We start from the raw sequence: 19,090 nt of genomic DNA, 5'->3' as shown, positions 1-19,090 counted from the left end.
TATGATGCCTTAGAATAAAAGCGTTTGAATCGGGAAATCGAGACGGTAATAACAAAGGGACGACGAGAGAACGAGAAAGAGAGCGAGCAAAAAAAAGCAGCAGCAGCAGCAGCATCAACAGCCTAACAGCCTAAAGTCATTGATCAAAAGCCAGGAATCGGGATCTCTTGTTCAACACGGCACGAAAGGTCGTATTTTAAATAGCAAACGATGTGTGAAAAGTGGCTGCGTACCGCAACAGTGAGCCCCTTTTTTTTGCAAATGGCATGGGGTCAGGTGCGAAAAACGCCAAAGCATACGGCATGGATTGAACAAAACAGCAACAAAAAAAAATAAACATAAAAAAACGGCATCAGTCGCACTTAAATTTATGATCGGAGGTGTGCGCAAATACGAAAACACGAACGCCGGCCGCGAAATGGATCTTAACCATGCGATAAGTGCAGTTCCTGGCGGGCACCAGTTTGTGATTGAGTTGTGCGCCCGCTGGAGCTCGTGTGGTTCATTAATATTGTACAGCGTGTGTGTGAGTATGGAACGCGTACGATTTCCCACGCTAGTCCATTTGATTTGATGGTTTGTTGTGGTGTTTCTCTAATTTTGTTGCATTTTTAAAGTGAAGCAAATTCAAAAGACTTGAGCTGTGAACGAAAGACTTGTATGCCTCGTCAGCAAGCGACGAACCTTCGTTTGAAGTATTTGGATGGAATTGAATCACAATGTGGAAACAACTGGAAGCTCAGCTGGAAATTATGTTAACAGCCGTGTTTCAATGTCAAACTAGTGGAAGAAAGAAGCAAACATGTGCTCCCCTGTGTACGTGCAGCCACGTGCAAGCAACCATCAATCAAAGAGGGGCTAAACAAACTGCCTCCAGCTTTCCGCACGCTTTCCGCTGCTTATCGTCTGACAAATCGCAAACAACACACACTCCAAAATCCGAGCAATACAAAGGAAGGAAGTTATCATTCCGCATGATGAAATGGATGAAAAGGCGAAAACAACATGCGCAAACGCATCAGCGCCTGCGCTCGTTTTGCCGCGATCCATTGCATTGTTACCATCAGTTGCCGTGCTGATATGCTGATAAGTGAGTGCAGTGGTGAACCAAAAAAAAATAAAAACAAGCTGCCCTTTTTTCCCTGTTGCTCCAGACCCCATTAGGGCCGGAATCAAAATAAACAATCGCTAATGACAGTGACACTGGCACGAGAAAACGAAGCAACGAGCTCGGTGGAGAGCGGAGTGCAGTTGCATGCACTCGTGGGCAGAACCATTGTCAAGGAAGCGGGACACACGGTGCTCACAGCTGCGTTTCATTAGCACTTGACCCAGTTGAAGGTGATGTTGGGCCGTGGTGGTGGCACGACCCAACGACCCCTTCCGGTGACGGCTGGAAGATGTCGTATGATGTTGCAGCGCGCTCGCTGGTTCAACACAGAAAACGCCTCCGATAACGAATGGCGTGTGAAAATGTGTTCCCATTGTTTTTTTTTGGGGGGGGCGGGAGGAAGGTATTTGTATCCGGATCAGTGTCTCTTCCTGAACTAGCCGTCAAGAAGGGGTACGAAAACAACGAAAACTCCACCGTGCACGCGCGTGCCACCGTAAATGAGCATTACCGGCGATGGCCCAATTCTGTCCATTTTCGGCCGAGATTGGGCCCCGAAATTGTTGAGTAGGTCAAACATTTTTAATGCGGATTAATAACCCGCCCAAAACGCGGGGGGGTCTTTAAGTCACCGAACTTGTGCCCGAGTTGTTATTATGTAAGTGGCCGTTTTTTTGTTGTTTCCAACCATTTCTCAAGGGGATGATTTACAGTGTGACCTCCCATCCGAAATTATTATGAATTCATTCTTAGCCCTCCCCCTCTAGCGGGGCACCTGGCCAAGCGATCAGCCTCATTTGTTAATTCCATTCAGGCAGTTCCTGGAGCGTTTTCTTTCCGACCCGTGTGGGAGATTCCGTTGGTCTTGTATTTTTTGGGAAGGATTGTTTTCCTGATTATTGTTTTATCACACAAACCACTCCCCCCTTCTGAAACCCCCCCCCCCCCCCCCCCCCAAAAAAAACGAGAGCGATCATACCACTTCTCATCTGATTGTGAGATGGCACCACGGAAAGCGTTTCGTTTGACAAGAATGATAAATTATGGAGTTCCCCCCAGCCAAAAACACCACAAAAAAAAAACTGGGACCACCAGTTAAATTGGTGAAGTTGAGATTTAAAGGGGGGATTTTGCTTTTTTTTTCTTCATAAGTCATAATTAGGTTAAGCGACAGGGAATTATTTATCTTACAGAAGAAGACATCGATAGCGCTGCCTGCCCGATGGCGCGGGCAAGATAATGATGGTTTTATTAGCGAAAGGTAGTTAAAAGACGATGATTTAAGACGGATACTCCACATTTAAAACTCCACTCATTAAGGAACGTACCTTCGCACCTTGACCCTTTGCGACGTTTTTAATTGCGCAAAGCGTAAACATCCCTCGCAAAAAGGCAGGCTCATCGCACCAAAATGGATGCGCCCACCAGCCATTCCGCTAAATCGATCGGACTCGATCGCAAATGACACAATAGTACCGCCATCTTGTGCGCACATTATAAACTGCTGCACTTTATGCTGGCGGTTGTTTGCAGCAGACCCGAATGCACTGTCCTCCCACTACGGCGGATGGAGCTGGGGGTTGCTTCCAGTTCGAATCCCACGGAAGAACGGGCGCGATCGCGCATGGTGCAATGGCACAGCAATTGGTACCAGCGGCAACCTGGCAGGATGTAAAGGAACCGCAACGTTCGAACGGGGCCATGAAAAATCGACACTAATTGTGCGAGCGCACACTTTTGTCATACAATTATGAGATATTTTTACTCCCTTAGCATGGGCATAAACTTTAAATCGCAATTCCCTCTTTCTCTTCTTCCCCCATTCCTTGGGGTTTAAACACAGGTTTGCTTTTATCCGCACGATTCCGGAAGGTGTGAAGTGAGGGCGGATTTTTTTTCGTTGTTGTTGAGCGTTCGCAACTTTTTACAGCGAAGCAAAACTGTTAAATTGTGCGATCATTTTGTGGCCTGAATGGAACGCAACGCAAGGGAAGAAGGGTCATTTGTCACCATAAAGTTAAAAGCTGGCGGAAATTAAGGTATGTTATTAGCGTGCGTTTTTAGGGCTCTACGCCGGTTTTGGTGTCGCGTAGTGTCACAAAATGTCACATCGGTCACAGTGCATTTGATGAGCGCGGGTAATGATGGCTAATAAATTGATATTTTATTTGTACGGACAAGGCACGATCACCCGATATGGTTCCGAGCGGTGCATTCGAAGGTGGAATCGGAAATGGGGTTTTAGCTTGGGTTTGTTTCACACGTTACGTTTATTGCTTTTTGATGATGGTTTGGAAAAGGAAACTCTCCTTTCCCTTTTTTTATCTTTCTATCTTTTTTTAAAGCATACTTTAGTTATTTTCTACGTGATTTTTTATGTTGCTTTAAAACTCAGGATTATTCCAATAGGAAGATCATAACGTGAACCCTGTATTGAGGACATAATGTTGAAGTTAAAAGTGCCTATATTTATATTTAGCTTTGTATAACTGGTGAATTGTGAAATTAATTGTCATTTATTCAGCTTGTTTTGGAGAACTGTAATGATGATAGTTTGAAAAGACATCTCGAAGAATTATGGCGTCCATCAACCATGCTATTGATAGCCGACTATTCGCTATATTGAGAACAAAACTTGAGGCAAACAGATATGGCGAATGATCATTTATCATTCGTAAGTTAATGGAATGTAATATATGCCAATACTCTCGTCTGAAGATCTCACGAAGTTTAGTTAGCTACATATATAAGAACTCGACTCGAAAGGTGGCCCAGTGGCATGATGGTAGCGACGTCGGTCTTCACACGAACAGTCCGGTCCAAAATCAAATTCGGACCAATCTTCCGTAGTAAGGACTAACTATTCGGTAAAATAAGTGTAGTCCATAAGCCAGACCTAGAGGCATGACCTAGAGGGTCGTTACGCCAAGAAGAGAGAGAACAGAGATACAAACTCGACATCTCACAGACTGTTAGTTGACAATCCTGCGTCGGGAGTTTAGTATCCGATAAGGACCCGTTCAAGTTGACGGAGAAGCTTAAAGTTCGTAGACAATGTCGTTGGTAGACTTGTAAACAGACCTTCCCCTTTGTTAGGGGAAGTAATTCTCATTCCTGAATGAACCAATGAACAAGCACAATTCTTGAATTTGAGGCAAAGGCAATCCACAAGAGTTGGACCAAGTTGCAATGGATCTCTGCAATGTTACTGTTACTGAAGTACTTTTGAGTCGCTGAGATATTCTAGATCCTCCAGGGTTTTTCAGGATCCAGATAAGGCCAGTACCAGTCAATGGGTCGCTTCAAGACATTACAAGACATTATATCCTAGATTTCTACATGAGTGACTTCCATATATCGTGATTTTGGCGACATCAACAGACCAATCAAGATTTAGGACTGCTAGAGCTCAATTTGGGCGATAGACTCAGAGGAAATTCGACTTCTCGGATGCACAATATATCCAAATATATTAAAAACAATCTCCGGCAAATATCTCTGCCTATTTAGTGGATCGGTGTTCAGAACGAATGATGAAAGAGGGCGCCACCGTAAGAGGGGATAAAAAGGGCTGCATTTCGAGGATCGAGCCCTATTCCTGTTGCAGACCGGTAAAAAGGCAGTAATAAATTTTGAACGTGTCTCACCGTAATCGAAGCTGTTCAAGATTTTTCCGACAATATCCGAAAGTTTGGAACAATCTCACTCAAAGTTTGTTTTATTCAACTCCAGAAATAGACATGGCAATTTAAAATCGCTGCTTAATGTACACTTCAACTATTTTCCATTTGTACCATGTATTTATGTCTTTAATTTGCTTTTACAAAACTTACAAAAAAGAAAAAATATTGTCACACACATCTTTGGCATTTTTTTCTTTCTTCATATCTCTAAATCTCATCGTAACATTAGCTTACGTGAGCAAAAATCAGGAACATGGCACTTTTCACCGTCACAAAGCAAAGTGCTTGATGTGCCGCCAACACCTATTACTCGTGTGACGTTCCACACGCCATCGGGAGACTTTCTTTCCCCTTTGTAGCCCACCGCATAAGGTGAGACCAAATTACACACAAATAAATAACCGAGTGTGTAGTACGCGTCTCGGAAAGGAAGCAACCACCGATAACAGCCAGCACAACTAGACGAAAGGACGGGAATAGGGGTGGAGAGCAAAGACAGAAAAACAAAAAAAAAAAACAAATATCAACACAAGGCACCAGGTCGAGTAATCTGTCGAGTGCATAAATCAGTGATGGAGTTGTGGAGTCGCTTTCGGGCCGGGGATATCTAGCCCTGCTGGCCACGAAACGGTGGCGATCCGTCTCCGACACTGAAGTGTGCTGGTTGGTCTGAAGCCGTTTGGTGAGTCTAGAAATTCGCGAATGTATCATTTACACCTACTCGCTCGTTACCCGATCGAGAGACCCGATCGCCTTTCCCTGGCGATCCGCCGATGCGGGCGGCCGGTGAGGGCATTGTGGACAAGTGGAGGACGATGTGGGTGAGCGATCGCTGTTGACAATGTGTGGTGTTGTTCTGGGACCCCGTCACCGATCACCATGGCTACACGGTTCCACTCGAGCTCATCACAAATCCCCCCCATGCCTGCTTGCCCGAGGTTGGTCGAGAGATGTTGAGTTCCCATCTAATTTCCACCGTGGTCTCTGTGGCTTCCACATATAGACCGCCAGCCGTGGCCGTGTAGGCTGTGACGAGTGACAGACGGACTTCTGGAGCCACTCGAAACAAAAAAATTAAAGCTAAGCACTCAAGCGAAGCTAGAAAGAGAGCAACGACTCTGGCTAGCGGCTGAAGACGATCTTCAGGCCGGGGGTGTACCAAAAAAGGACAGGATAGAAGCGACGCCGTTACCGCGGACGCCGTACTTGGACAACGTTTGATTATTTATCTGGATATACCGAAGTCAATGTACGATAATATCGCGCCGGTTCGAGCGTTTTATGTAGCTTGTTTTCAATTTCGTTTTTGGTTGGAGAAAGACATTAAAGTTTGACCACCCCCCAGCCGTTGGAACGTAAAAAGTAATAACCGCGAGAAGAGTTGTTGGTGGCAGAAAAGAAAATAAGAAAGAAACCATTCTCTAAACGTACGATGCTGCTTCTTTGTCGGCAGCAAACAAACAAACAAACAACCAAACAAAAGAAGCAAGATGGAAAGTGATCCTTACGAAAAAGCTTTTCACCGAATTTGGAAGGACAAGGTTAGATTTTGTAGAAGAGAAAACAACACACACACACTCGCAAACATAAGCTTTTGTCTAGTCAATAAGCAAATAATTTTGCAATTTATAACCATCTCTAAGGTAAAGCTTTCAATGCTTTTTTTCTTTACTAGACGTACATTTTGATAAGCCGCTTTTGGACGACATTAAGTTTCGGTGGTATAAAAGCACATGTCCACAGAAGCAGTGTGAAGTCCGTTTAATGTTCCGGGCGCCTTCCCGGGCGCCTGGGGAGAAAACCGAATTCGTTTTCATATTGCGTAAAGTGATCGTAAATTTAGCTTAATGCATTTATTTAGCTATCAAACACGTACGACCGGACGAAAACGAAACGAAAACCGGACAAACGTATGTTTTGGAGTTCAAGGTGACTGCAAGGCCACTTCAAGGGGAATTTATTTTTAGTGTGGAGATTTTCAGTTTGTTTAATTCATTTAAATTGTTCATAGTTTTCTCGGCTGTTCGGATGACTCAACAGAATGTTTTATTTACGAGTATTTGTATAAAAACTTTTAGAGTTCCTTTAGCACAATTATAGCAGTGGATCCAGCCTTCAGAACAATGATCTTTGATAGTAAAATTCTCTTTACTGCATCATCGTTCTGGCATGCAAATTAACTATCGTAAACTATTTAGCTAATAACGCGTTATGATGAGCATTCTTTACAGTAATTATAGACTTTCATCAAGTTGAAAAATTATTCCATTCTTTTCGTGTGCTTCAAATATACTACCCGCTGCGCGTGTTTATTCATGAATTATTCAAATATTCTCATTATAATCAGCTACGCGCTCGGTAGAAAACCAAAATGATTTATTGCCGAACATGGGCTACACCTTCAATAAAGTTTAAAGTACAACATCCCAAAACAACAACGTGCTTGCAACCATTTCCAGCACCTCCCGAAAGGACAATGCGCACAGAAAGAATGTACTTTTTTTAATCACCCCACATACACACACACACATGGTGCGATGAAATGGTGGCCCCGTGAGATATCGAGATATCGCGCCGATATGATAAGCAGCGAAAGAAAATACAGCCACCCGTGTGTGATGAGTTTTGCAAAGAAAGGAAAATTAAACATCTTTTCCCTCTTTGCTCCGTTCGCCACCTACATCTTCCTATTGCACCCCGGAAGGGAAGATAAGGGACGAGCTAGATAGATGAGGGGGAAAAGCTTGCCAATGCCGGTCTCGCCTTATCGTGCCGTGATGTTGTGGCCCTGATTGTGGCATGAATATTCAGCGGGCGATAAATAACCGTTGTTCTGTGTTGTGTTGTGTGTAAAAAGGGGAGAAGAAAACGAAAAAAAAAACCACCGAGAGGCTAAGCCGCGCACTAATATGGCATAATTTTGTTGCCCTTTTCCTCACTGGGCGCCCTTGTACATAAGGCTGTGGCAGCGCGAATTGTGCACCGGTGCGGTGGCAGGCGAAGGAAAGCGTTTGCGCCGCACGTTTAAGGGATGGCTTTGGCACAAAATCGAGGAAATGGCGAGAAAACCCTCACACAGGGGACCTGAAATAAAACGTAGCAAATTAGTGGCGGGTATCACGGCGGGTGGCAAACGAACACACTAGACGGGGGGCTGCTACCCGGGGGGAAAAAAAGGGAAGCGCAACGAACGAACGGCGCAACACAGTGAGAGGCAAGAAAATGGGCCAACAACCCGATGCGCATCCCGCCAGCGTTTCGCTCCCTTCTAGATGGGCCAATGCCCATTGCACGGCCCGGTATGTGTGCATTGCACTTGCACTACATACCGACGGGGCGAGCGGAGAGTGTAAATCGCAACCGAAGAGAGTGGAATCGAGCACAAAAGCGCATTGTTCTAGCACGGTGTTCCACCACCATCACCTGTCCCGTGTCTATCTTCGCGAGAAGACACCGGTGTGCCATTTTCACTCTTCATTGAGTTTCCCGGCCGGCGGTGCAGCGCTTTCCATCACATGCACGCGCAACTGTTCCAGGTGGCCGCCATGGATGCAAGAAGAAAGCTGACCTCCTATCGGCAGCACTTTACCTAGCGCTGTCTACACGTTCCGCCACAGCAAACCCAGCGGCTGTTTGATTGACAATCGCGTCACACAGCCCCTTTAGGGCCGCGCGCAAACACGAAGCCGAAGACATCGACCGCTTTTACACGAGATCGACTTACGAACGGGGTACAGGTGAAAATCATCTACGAACAGCGCCCGGCGAGAAGGGGTTCGTCACTTTTTCGTGGCGTTGATGTCTTTTGTTTGTTTGCTTGCTAATTTGCTAATCTGGCCAATCGCTTCATCTTGCGGGGAGCTTAAGGAAGAGCTTAAAAACCTCTCGTTATGGCGTTAAGCGTTTTTCCTACCCTGCACGCGTCTCATTAGCCCGGTGATGTCTCACCCGGATCAAATCACCAACTCGAACGGAAATGGTGCCAAATAGGCGATTCGCATCGTTTGCTCGGTGACAAATTTGTGCCATCCTGCTGGGTGTTGGAAGTTTGGATTTGGTTTGTGGTTTTTTTTTTCTCTCTCTATCGCGCACGCATGCACGCAATACTTCTGCCACAAATTGGCATCCAATGGTGACTGCCGGGGAAGGTGATTATTATTTATCAATTAGCGTTCCAAGGTGTGCGCCGTTCCTTTCCACGCGTGACCTGACCTAGAGTCGGAGCCGCGCTCCGAAAAAAAAGGAAAGAAATACGGTGGCTTAAATGAGCCATTCAAGGTAAAGGTGTTCGGCTTCATTTCGTTCGGCCACCTTTATCCGCCACACATGCGCAAACCGTGCGCATGGAGAAAGGAATCGAGCGACATGAGGATGCAGTACTAAATCTATTAATTATCGGATTTTCCTAACCTCCCCGTTTTGGGGAGCTTTGAGAGAAAGATGCCAGCAGGGGAAAAACGCGAGCCATTCATACCGTCCAGGAGGGGGTCCAAGGGTGTTAGCCTTTGTGCGTTGGTTCGGCAGGTTGGTAGAGACCGTTTGTGTAAATCGTACAGTATAAATTCCCTTTCCCTACGCCATCCCGGACGGACGGATCTTCAGAACCCAACGCCCTGCGGTGGGAGATTCTTCATTATACTTCACCTATATACATCCTCCAGCCCAGCGATTCATCCGGGTGCCCTTTTACGAATGAAATTTTCTCCCAATTTAGTCGCACCCAACCGCTCGCTTTGGGGGATTCGAGGTGAAGGGAATTATTTATGAGTTACACAACGCAAACCACGCAAGTGGGCCAAATGAGGCGCACTGTAAAAGCTACCATTCTCATTCCACCCGTGCCGAGAGCTTAGCTCCCAGACAGATGCAAAGCTGGGCGGCTGATCGTCTTGTGAACGGAAAATTGGCCTCGAAAGTATGACCCACTTTGCTACCCAGCCCCGGGTGTGCGGACGATCTTCGGCGACAGTCACCCCACAAACCGTCCGATGGGGAACGTTGTTTAGAATCATTAACCAGAATAATCTGCTGGAATGGAGGCTGAAAGCGTACGACGGGGCAACCTGCCCGCGCGGGACGGGGTGTATTGCTTCACTGGTGGGACAAATTATCTCCGAGACCGATTGCCATTTCGAAAGCACGTTCAAATAAGTTAAGCATTATTATTCCAAACCGTTCGGCTCTCGTTATCTGGCAAACGTTCCATATTGTTATGTGGAGTGCGTTAGGTAATAGTTTTTAAGCTTCAGGCCGTGAACGATGGTTACGACTTTTGGAATGGTTTAATTTGTATAAATAAACGAAAAAGATTGTGTATTTTGTCTAAATAGGTGAAGAATTACTGAAAACTTGTATCGAAGAAAATGACCAATTGAAGCTTTTTCTTCTTGATCTGGTGACAACATTATTAACGTATTATTCCACTTTGTGGGATGGACTGACTCTGTGGAGAGACTTGTCATTTGATTTACTTTTCCTTTTTAATAGTTCTCTTTTATGCTTCCTTTTAATTTTTTGTTTCGATTTTTTATTGTGTTTATTTTTGTTTCATTCTTACATCTTTTTTCACTTCTTTGCTTAGGTTTTCTTCTTTTCACATTGCCTTTTTCTATCATGGGTTCCATTATATTAAATTACTAGTTTCTATCGTGTTGTAGACTGTTTGTATCAGCTTGACTTAATTTTCCTACTGTTTTTGTTGCTTTGTTTATTCTATTGCTCCAATTAGATAATATGCTATTAATTTTTGTTTACTAAAACGGGGGCAGTATTCGTGTCTACTGCTTTTCATTTAAAAGTTTTATTTTTTAATTATAATCGAAGTTTATTTTTATAGTTTTCTTTTCATGTTTGCACTGTTTTTCCATTATTTGGGTGTCCTATTTTTTCGTAATATATTTTAGATATTCAAAAATCTTGTATTTTTATTAGAACAGTGTTTTACTCGACTATGCTTTTACCAACCAATAATTGGTGTAGTCAATTTCTGCTTCTAATTGTGTATTATTTGTTTCTTACTTTAACTTCTTTGATCTTTTGATTTTTTATCAAATTATATTCATATCTTTGTAATATAGTTTGAACAAACCTACATGTTTTTTGGATTGTTGTTTTTTCTTCTTTTTTGACTTTCATTGTTTGTTGTATTATTTTTTTATCCCTCCCATCTTACTTTCTTCTTTTTTTGTTATTTACTTTTAGATTTGATGTGATTTTTCTCTAAATTCCTATTTTTGTTATTCTTCATTGGGAAAATTTCCATAATATAGTCACATTCAGTGTACGATACGATTTTCCCTGTTTGAAGTTCTTTCAAACTAATGTTGTTTAAAATAAACTCTTTTTAATACAGTTTAAAAACAGAGCATCAAAAATTAAACTCTAGAATAACATTTCCAGCCCATATCAGTAACATTTGCATCAGTAGTACTACCAACAATAAAACTCCTTAAATACACAATGTCAGCAACGCTTGAAAACCAAAGCTAATCTCCCCGAAACGCTTTGCCAATGCTTTCTCGACCTGAATTGTCGACCGGAAAATGCGCATCGAAGCACCATTAACCGCTGCCCATTTTGGGGGGATTGCTCAGCCCCGGCTTCAAATTTTCACACGCTAAGCAGCACCGATTGTTAGCCACCATCGAACCACCGCTGATTGATCGCGTACGACCCCACGGCCATGACAGCGACACCACCGTCATCATGAAACTGCGGCGTGAAAAAGGTCACTCACCATTTGGGGTCGTCATCTCATCGCTTCCCCGAAAAACGATCTTCCCGGTGGTGAAAACTGGATCAAAAGGGGCCCTGCCCGATCGATCGAGCAGGCCAGCGAGCGATGCTGTGCGTTAGACGCGTCGGACGAGCATCCCGCGCGGCAACGGTCGTCAACCTGCTGCCACTTTCCGCCTTCGGGCGAGGTCACAACTTTCCACTTTCGTTTACCATTCCCGCGGGGCACGAACGGGGACGGTGGTGGTGGTGGTTTTCACCGCCACGATTAAGATGCAGCCCCGGCCCGGCATGTGCACGCGCGACGGAAAGGCAACACTGAGCGATCACGCGATTTACGGGATGATAACCGGACGACATCCGGACAGGCTGTGTGGCGGCGTGTAGAAAAATGGATCCATACTTATGCTCGATGTAAATGGCCGACACGATAACGGATGGAACCGGGACGCTGTCGCAGAGGCACGATTTGAGCAGAGTGAGTTTTAGTGTCCATAAAATAAATTCTCATTTAAAAGTTAAAGCCTGCGAACAAATTCCCCAAAACCGAGAGCAAGCAAGAAAGGATTCAATTTAGCATAAGCTTCGAAAATACGAGATTTACCTTTTAACCTACCCTTTTGCATGATATGCTTACAAACGCTACAAAGCTTGTTTTATGTCGTGGTGTTACATTTCTTTTCTTTCCCGCTCCCATCACATGCTAATTTGCATACATTAGACATATGTGGTTCCTTCCGTTTGCATGCACCGTCAAGCAGGCCACCCTTTTGCTGCTAAGCCCGGGGATCACCTATGCTACACCGGTCCATGGCACAGCATAATTAGCATATTTTCTCCTCATCAACAACCCGATCGTAGGGTGCTTTTAGCGGTGATTTAGAAATAGAAAACGATCGACATTGCGACTCGTTGATCTGCATTGTAAACGGGGTGAAATAAAAACGAAACGAAAATGTGACGTTGTTGTGCCCCGTGTCTGGCCTTGAGGATGCGCACGCTGGCACGACCTGGTGGTGGGTCATGTTGTTTGTTTGTTAGCCCCCCGCGCGGAAAATTGCCCCCGTTGCAAGCCACAAAACACGGAATTGATCACGAAATTGACCGACAACACACGACGCGCATACGTTGCAGACGCGTTTAGCTTCAAATCGCATCTCAATTCCGGTGTCCAGAAACTGCTTCCCATGCGACAATTAAGATCCCCGGTCGAGCGGTGCAAACTGCGCGTCTGCTGCTGCTTTCTTGTCACAATCGCGCACGAAAGCCAGATCGAACCGACGATCGACGATTCGAGCGGGAATGTGAAAAGCGATAATTACCCAACCGATTACACGATTCCCCGGCACGGTCACTGGCGTCATCGGCAAAATTCAATCAAATGCGGCCACTCGCCACTCGGACCGTGCGGTAGATCTCACGGGTGCATCGGTGGTCATTTACGGCTCGCGGTTTATGCCTTTCGCGATCGTAAAACCCTTCGTTTTTTATGAGTGTGAGCCCTAGCGCCCAGGGAAGATGCACAGCATTCGCGTACCGGTGCTGATTGTTTAGGGCGAAGATACATTCCGCATGAGGTGCCGTGGCCAAAGTGCCAGGTTGCATCGTGGGACAGGAAGGAATTTATCGATGGAATGTCACGATGGGAGAAAGATGATTAAAATTTAAATGTTGAAGAGATAGTGATTAGTTTATTGATAATTTTTATTACGGAAATTTGATTTAAATGATTAGGTATAACGGATAAGAGGAGTTTTGTTTTTACAGTAAGCAAAAACATTATAAAATATTACTAATTAAATTAACCATATGCAGGCTAAGGCACTGAATGCACAGTGATGGTCAGTGATGTAAAACCACCATGTATTTTGACATTTGATGCTCTATTTCCAGTTGTGATTAGAATATCTATGAGCGTGTTGATCATTTTCAAAAGCAATTCAATGTTTAACTTAAAAATAAGTAATTTAAAATTATTGTAATCTTTGTTTTTGCTTATAACTGTAGTTATAGAGTCTATAGGATAAACGGATCATTCAGAGTAATTCACGCACCTCGAATTTCCTTTAACAATTCGTTTATATTTTATAATAAAAGATCGAATGCTTATTTTCACATTATGGTGCATATTGAAAATAAAAATTTAGACGTTTAATTCGACAAACAGAATTACATTACTTCAATTATTTTTAAAATTAAAAAGTTGACGGAGTTGAAGTTGAAACTCGTATCTGGAATCCACCTGTTTTGTAAATTTTAGCGAATAAACTAAACCAAACTAGTAAGAAAGCCCTGCGAGTGACTTTAAAGTATCGCAAACTTCCCTTCCAAGAATACAATTTCCTAATTGTGCTCACAATGTACTTATCAAAACATTATAATATTAATATTTGATCGGTTAGCCGTAAGATCATCTCTATTAAATCTTATTTGAATTAAAATTTTTGACGATTTGATATTTTTTGCAGGGTTTTCCAAACATTTGCGGTTTGAGCAGAACAGTTAAAAATTGTCCCTTACTTCATCAATATAAAAAATCTATAAACAAACTACAAAATACCCAATAGTATTAATGCAATGGCCATCACTGTACATGACATAATTTATCACAAAATCAAGCTAGTGGTGTTCTAACTTACAGAAAACCAGCTCAATGTCAAATGGCACAAAACCATTCCTGTATGCAAAGACCATTGGGGGAAGATAAATAACTCGACAATAAATAAGACAAATCAATGAACATTCCTGAACTCCTCTTACGCTACACCGAATTGACGATTTCCTCATTTTTGCGCTCCATTTTTAGCTCACCCGCCAAAAATCGCATCGCACTTCCCTTTTGCTTGGTTGCTCTACGCTCTTGGAAATCCCACGGAACGGTTCGGCCTAACAATGCTTAAGAAATATGACAAATTTGCGTGTAATTATGATGCGGTATTTAGAGGTTTTTTTTTTTGTTGGAGGAGGAACTGCGCGAGCGTGCGCGCCCGCGGTTTTGTGGTTGCGGTTGCGATGCCGATGTCGTCGCACTAATTTCCCAAACGCCTCGGGCGGTCGGACACATGGTGCGCGCACCCAGCCAGCGTGACAATGACCTTCGTATTTTGGTTTTGTTTTGTTCGATCACATACGAATGCGGGATGGAGAAAAAAAGTGTAGCACAAAATAAAGCCCCAATCCTGCTCGGGCAAATCGGTAGGAATGTCGTGCTGTCCCGATCCGTTGATTGGGAAGTTCCACCAAAATGGGAAACGTTTCCTTGTTGGGACGGTTGCCGCCCATCACATTGCAAGAGGCCAAAAACGTCATACAGCTTGGGAGGAGCTCGGGAGAGCAGAATAAGAACATAATTGATCCACCTAGGTGTATTCTAATTTTATTCTCAGTAACCATGGTGGCAATTAATTTTGCATTTCATGAGTGATTTCAACAGCGCTACAAACCGGGAACGCCGACCAGACGGCTTGCGGCGAGCCCATTTCGTCTCCAAATTTGATTTGCTGTGTTTGTGTGTGTGTGTGTCTGAATGAATGTTTTATTCGCTTCAAATTGTATTGTTCTGTCACATACGGGGATGCATCGATCGAGACGAGAAGAGAACGTCGATTGAATTCATAATATCGCTTACCACGCACATTCGTGGAAGATCGTTTTTTTGTTCTTTGTACTACTCGCATACTACGCGGATGGAACCGAAATTCAACCAGGCCAGGGCTTGTCATGCGTCCCATTGAATTACGTTTGATTAATTGATTTCCACCAAACCGAATCGTATGCTGTGTATTAGCCTGTGTGAAGGTGAACGCAAGGAGAACGCTCATCATAATCGGAAAGCAAATCGGGTGATTAAAATTAATATTATTGGCGGGGCTTGATATTCAGGAGTGATTTACTGGGAGCTTCTGAATTGTATTGATTCAAAGACAAATAAAAAATGCTATTCTAATATATCATATTGATTTGCATGTTTTACTCGATTGTCAACAGTTCAAGGATGGGGTTTGTCTTGAGTGTTCTAGCCTGGTAATAGGGAACTAGCTTTGAAGAAAACTAACGCTGTAATTAGATGAAAGAAAATTCTCTCAATCGATTTAGGTTTTATACCGTAAAATTGGCACAAAATACCATCTGATTGTGTAATAACGACACCGGACACGCCTAATAACTCCAGTGAAGATCAGTAATTGCATACCTTCAGGCGATAAAGATCAAAGACTCGAATTACCGCAATGTGTTATTGGAGCTGCGAAGGAATAGTTTTATAACACAGCACATTAAATTAATATATTACTCGAATATCCTAGTCCAACGCCTAATAAGTCCAACGAGAGAAGCGATTGCATACCTACAGGCGCCAAACATCAATGTCGCTACATACAAAACCGTAATGCCCCAATGTTACAATGTTGTTTCGATGGAATAGACTTACAACACAACACACTAAATTAAGCCATTTATCGCACGCTCTGGAAACGTCAAGATAACATCCCACCAGGAAGCATCACGCCAGCACAAGCGGTGGAAACGAAAGTATGCATATTCGAACAACGGCGAAACCCTTTTCTCCCGCATCGCCATTGAATCCGTTTTGGTCTGGCGATGAAGGAACGAAGCACTGCTGGAGCTGCTGTTGATTGCGCAAGTCGCACTGAAAGGCAGTCGGCCGGCTCGCGCCCCATTTCGAGAGCAGGGAGGAGAAATCGGCGTACATGGCTTCTAATATTGATCGATTTTTTCCCACTCCCCCCCCGCCTTAATCTATCGTAGATGAAGATCGATCAGCTGCTACCAGCCACCCGGGGAACGAATGCCCCAGTACATACCATTAGCCGCTCAGCATAGGCCCCCTTCGGCGGGACGGTGGACGAATAATTATAGAAATTATCTCCGGGTGATGGCGAAACGGGCAGAACAGAACCACCCTACGGATCGCATTACCCGTGATGCTAATCGGAGGTTTCATTTTGTTCCCGCAAACACGCAAATGTGGTGCGACACATTGGTCGACCCCCGGTAAGCCGATCGGTTTGCTGGAGGTTTAATAACGAAGCTTAACAAAAAAACTAAAACATCACACACACGGAAAACGATATATTTACGAGCACAATCATCTACTCAACCCGGGTGGTTCGCGTCACAAGAGCGCGAATCGAATGATGGATGAGTATGGAAATGGATCCGTCGTTGAGATGACCAGCTGATCGGTACGGAAGGGGCAACATCTCTCTTCTACTCCCCTCGAATGCGCGTAGCAAAATAAACTGAGTCATCACACAAGGGATGGGCTTGTTTGTTTTTTTTTTAGAGAGACCAGGACCTGACTGAAGGAATGTCAGTAAAATGAGCCCTCGCGGGCCAAGGTTAACCAGCCCGACAACGATGATGATGATGATGGTATGTGTACGATAAAATATTCCGTCTAATATTTTGTGAAGCCAAACCACGAGACCGTGAACGGGTGGACCATGCTGAGCCGTCGTAAAAATCTTAATTTTATTTCTTCACACGTGGTTCCATCGGTGGAAAGAAACGTTTATCTTGAGCGAAGCGAGAAAGGAAAAAAAAAACATTTCATGCAAGCTGAACTCACCAACCGATCCGTCCGAAACAACAACAAAAAAATTATCACAACTCGAATCATCACCTCAATCATCGTGACGAAGCTGAAGGAAACCGAAAGGAACGAAAAACGAAGCTACAAATCCAAACATAAACATAAAAACAGCTAAGTGACATCAAGCCTAATCCGACTGCAAAAAAAAAACAAGACAAAAATACCGAGCATTCAAACAATGTGTGCTGCTGTTGTGTGTTTGTGTGTTTTTTTGTAGCTTTCATTAGTTTTGGTTGCGCTGCTTCTGCGCTATTTTCGCGTGCTTATAAAATATTTAAATGATCCTCATTTGTAAAACTATCCTTCCGTCCCTGGCACGCAGTGCTGAAACAGCAGCTGTCTGTTTTACTAGTTTATAGCACAGCATGTTTTGGTTGGCCGCCAGGACGCGAGGTGCATTATGTTAACAATGTTTGATCTGTTCGATTCGTATACTATCTACACACAAAAGCGGTTTATGTTGGAGGGGTGTTATAAGCTAGTCGAGATGATGGACGGGAGGCTTAACTAATTGTTAACAGTCCACTTCAACGTATAAGAATTTTCTAAATCTGATACAGAGTCATGATTTCACGATTCCAACTCTCTATTACGAAGATTCGTGAATCTCATCGTGCTTATCTTAAAACAAACTTATCTTCGATAGATGAATCATTAAAGATTCGTAAATTTTTAGATATTCAAGCAACTTTACAGATCCAGAGAATTGACTCAATGATTCAAATATTTTTTAAATAAAAATTTGTACGAAAGAATTTTCAATCCTCTTTTATCTTACTACATTAGCGGCTCAACGATCTCAACTGGTCTGGCATTTCTGACCCTCTTTGATTTTGTTTACACGTAGCAGGATAATCAATCCTTCAGTATGGCAATCTTCATACGGTTGTAGGTAAAACCAATCTAAATTCTTCCGAAAGAAATCAACTCAATCGATCGTGTCTGCATAAGCTTAGTATTGTTGTTTAAGCCATAATAATCGAAAGCTGATTGAAAGGTCTAGAAGAGGTTTACATAACGTAGTTTGCTGTGTAACAAGACCCACGACGATTGATGCCAATCAGTTGTTGATGTCTGGTGGAGAAAATTGTTACATGTACCGAATCATGTCTAGATCTAAAGTCAAACTGCCCTTATGCTCCCATATCACTTCATATAATAGTGTATTTTCTTTAAAAAAAGTCTTAAGATGTACATCGTCTATTTTCTAAGGTTTTTATGTGAAAGAAAGCGCATCGAACTTCACAGTCCGATTGATGAAATTTGAGTGCATAAATGCTCCGGATTCAAGAATCGAGTGGAATTGGTCAAATAAAAATATTCCAAAGCACATGTGACCATTAAATTGTGTTTTGCTATCCTGTATACGATCGCAAGATCACTTAACGCTTTAGGTATTACTTTTCAAACTACCAACCCTCGTTATGTTATTGAGGAAAATTAATTTAACCATAACATAAATAATCACCCACCACTTTTCGTATTTAAATCCGTGCCATGTGTAATAGAAAAAACACTCTCTTTGCCATATCGAATGCATAAGCTTCCAATAATGCCCGCTAGCAAATAATATATGATATAATGTTCTACTTACTGATGTGTCCATTGCCGGGGTGTGGTATATGTCCATTCGCTCTATAGCCGGCAGGCATCTTGCAGGCAAGCACTCCTCGCTCACTCACAGACAAATCGAAAAACAAAACGCAAAACCGGCACGGGCGGCGATATGATTACACTTTATGTTATTTTTACACCTCCACCATCGGCGCAGCGGGAAAACAGAAAAGAAAATCACGCGAAAATTGCGCCCCTCGCTCTTGATCAAAGCAAATACGTCGATGTATCTGCGGAACCACTATCGGCGCACCACCAACACATACGGCATGCTAATTTTTCCCCTTACGCTCGCCGGTCGGTGCGCACTAACACGAACGTCGCACATCAGTA

The 19,090-nt window shown here is 43.4% G+C and overlaps 1 protein-coding gene across 1 annotated transcript in view; it reads right to left on the bottom strand.

Annotated features, from left to right (window-relative positions):
- The window catches only part of LOC128310448 (calpain-11-like), a 38,029-nt gene extending 19,141 nt beyond the window's left edge, over positions 1 to 18,888 (bottom strand). The window contains exon 1 of the mRNA XM_053047090.1: positions 18,738 to 18,888. Within this exon, the coding sequence (XP_052903050.1) occupies positions 18,738 to 18,795 (58 nt within the window). The 5' untranslated portion in view covers positions 18,796 to 18,888. The remainder of the gene's footprint in view (positions 1 to 18,737) is intronic.
- Positions 18,889 to 19,090: the final 202 nt, after the last annotated feature.

This window comes from Anopheles moucheti, chromosome 2 (assembly GCF_943734755.1).
Source record: "Anopheles moucheti chromosome 2, idAnoMoucSN_F20_07, whole genome shotgun sequence".
Classification (NCBI taxonomy): Eukaryota; Metazoa; Arthropoda; class Insecta; order Diptera; family Culicidae; genus Anopheles; species Anopheles moucheti.
The sequence above is the reverse complement of the archived record's forward strand: the minus strand, read 5'-3'. Positions and strand labels throughout refer to the sequence as shown.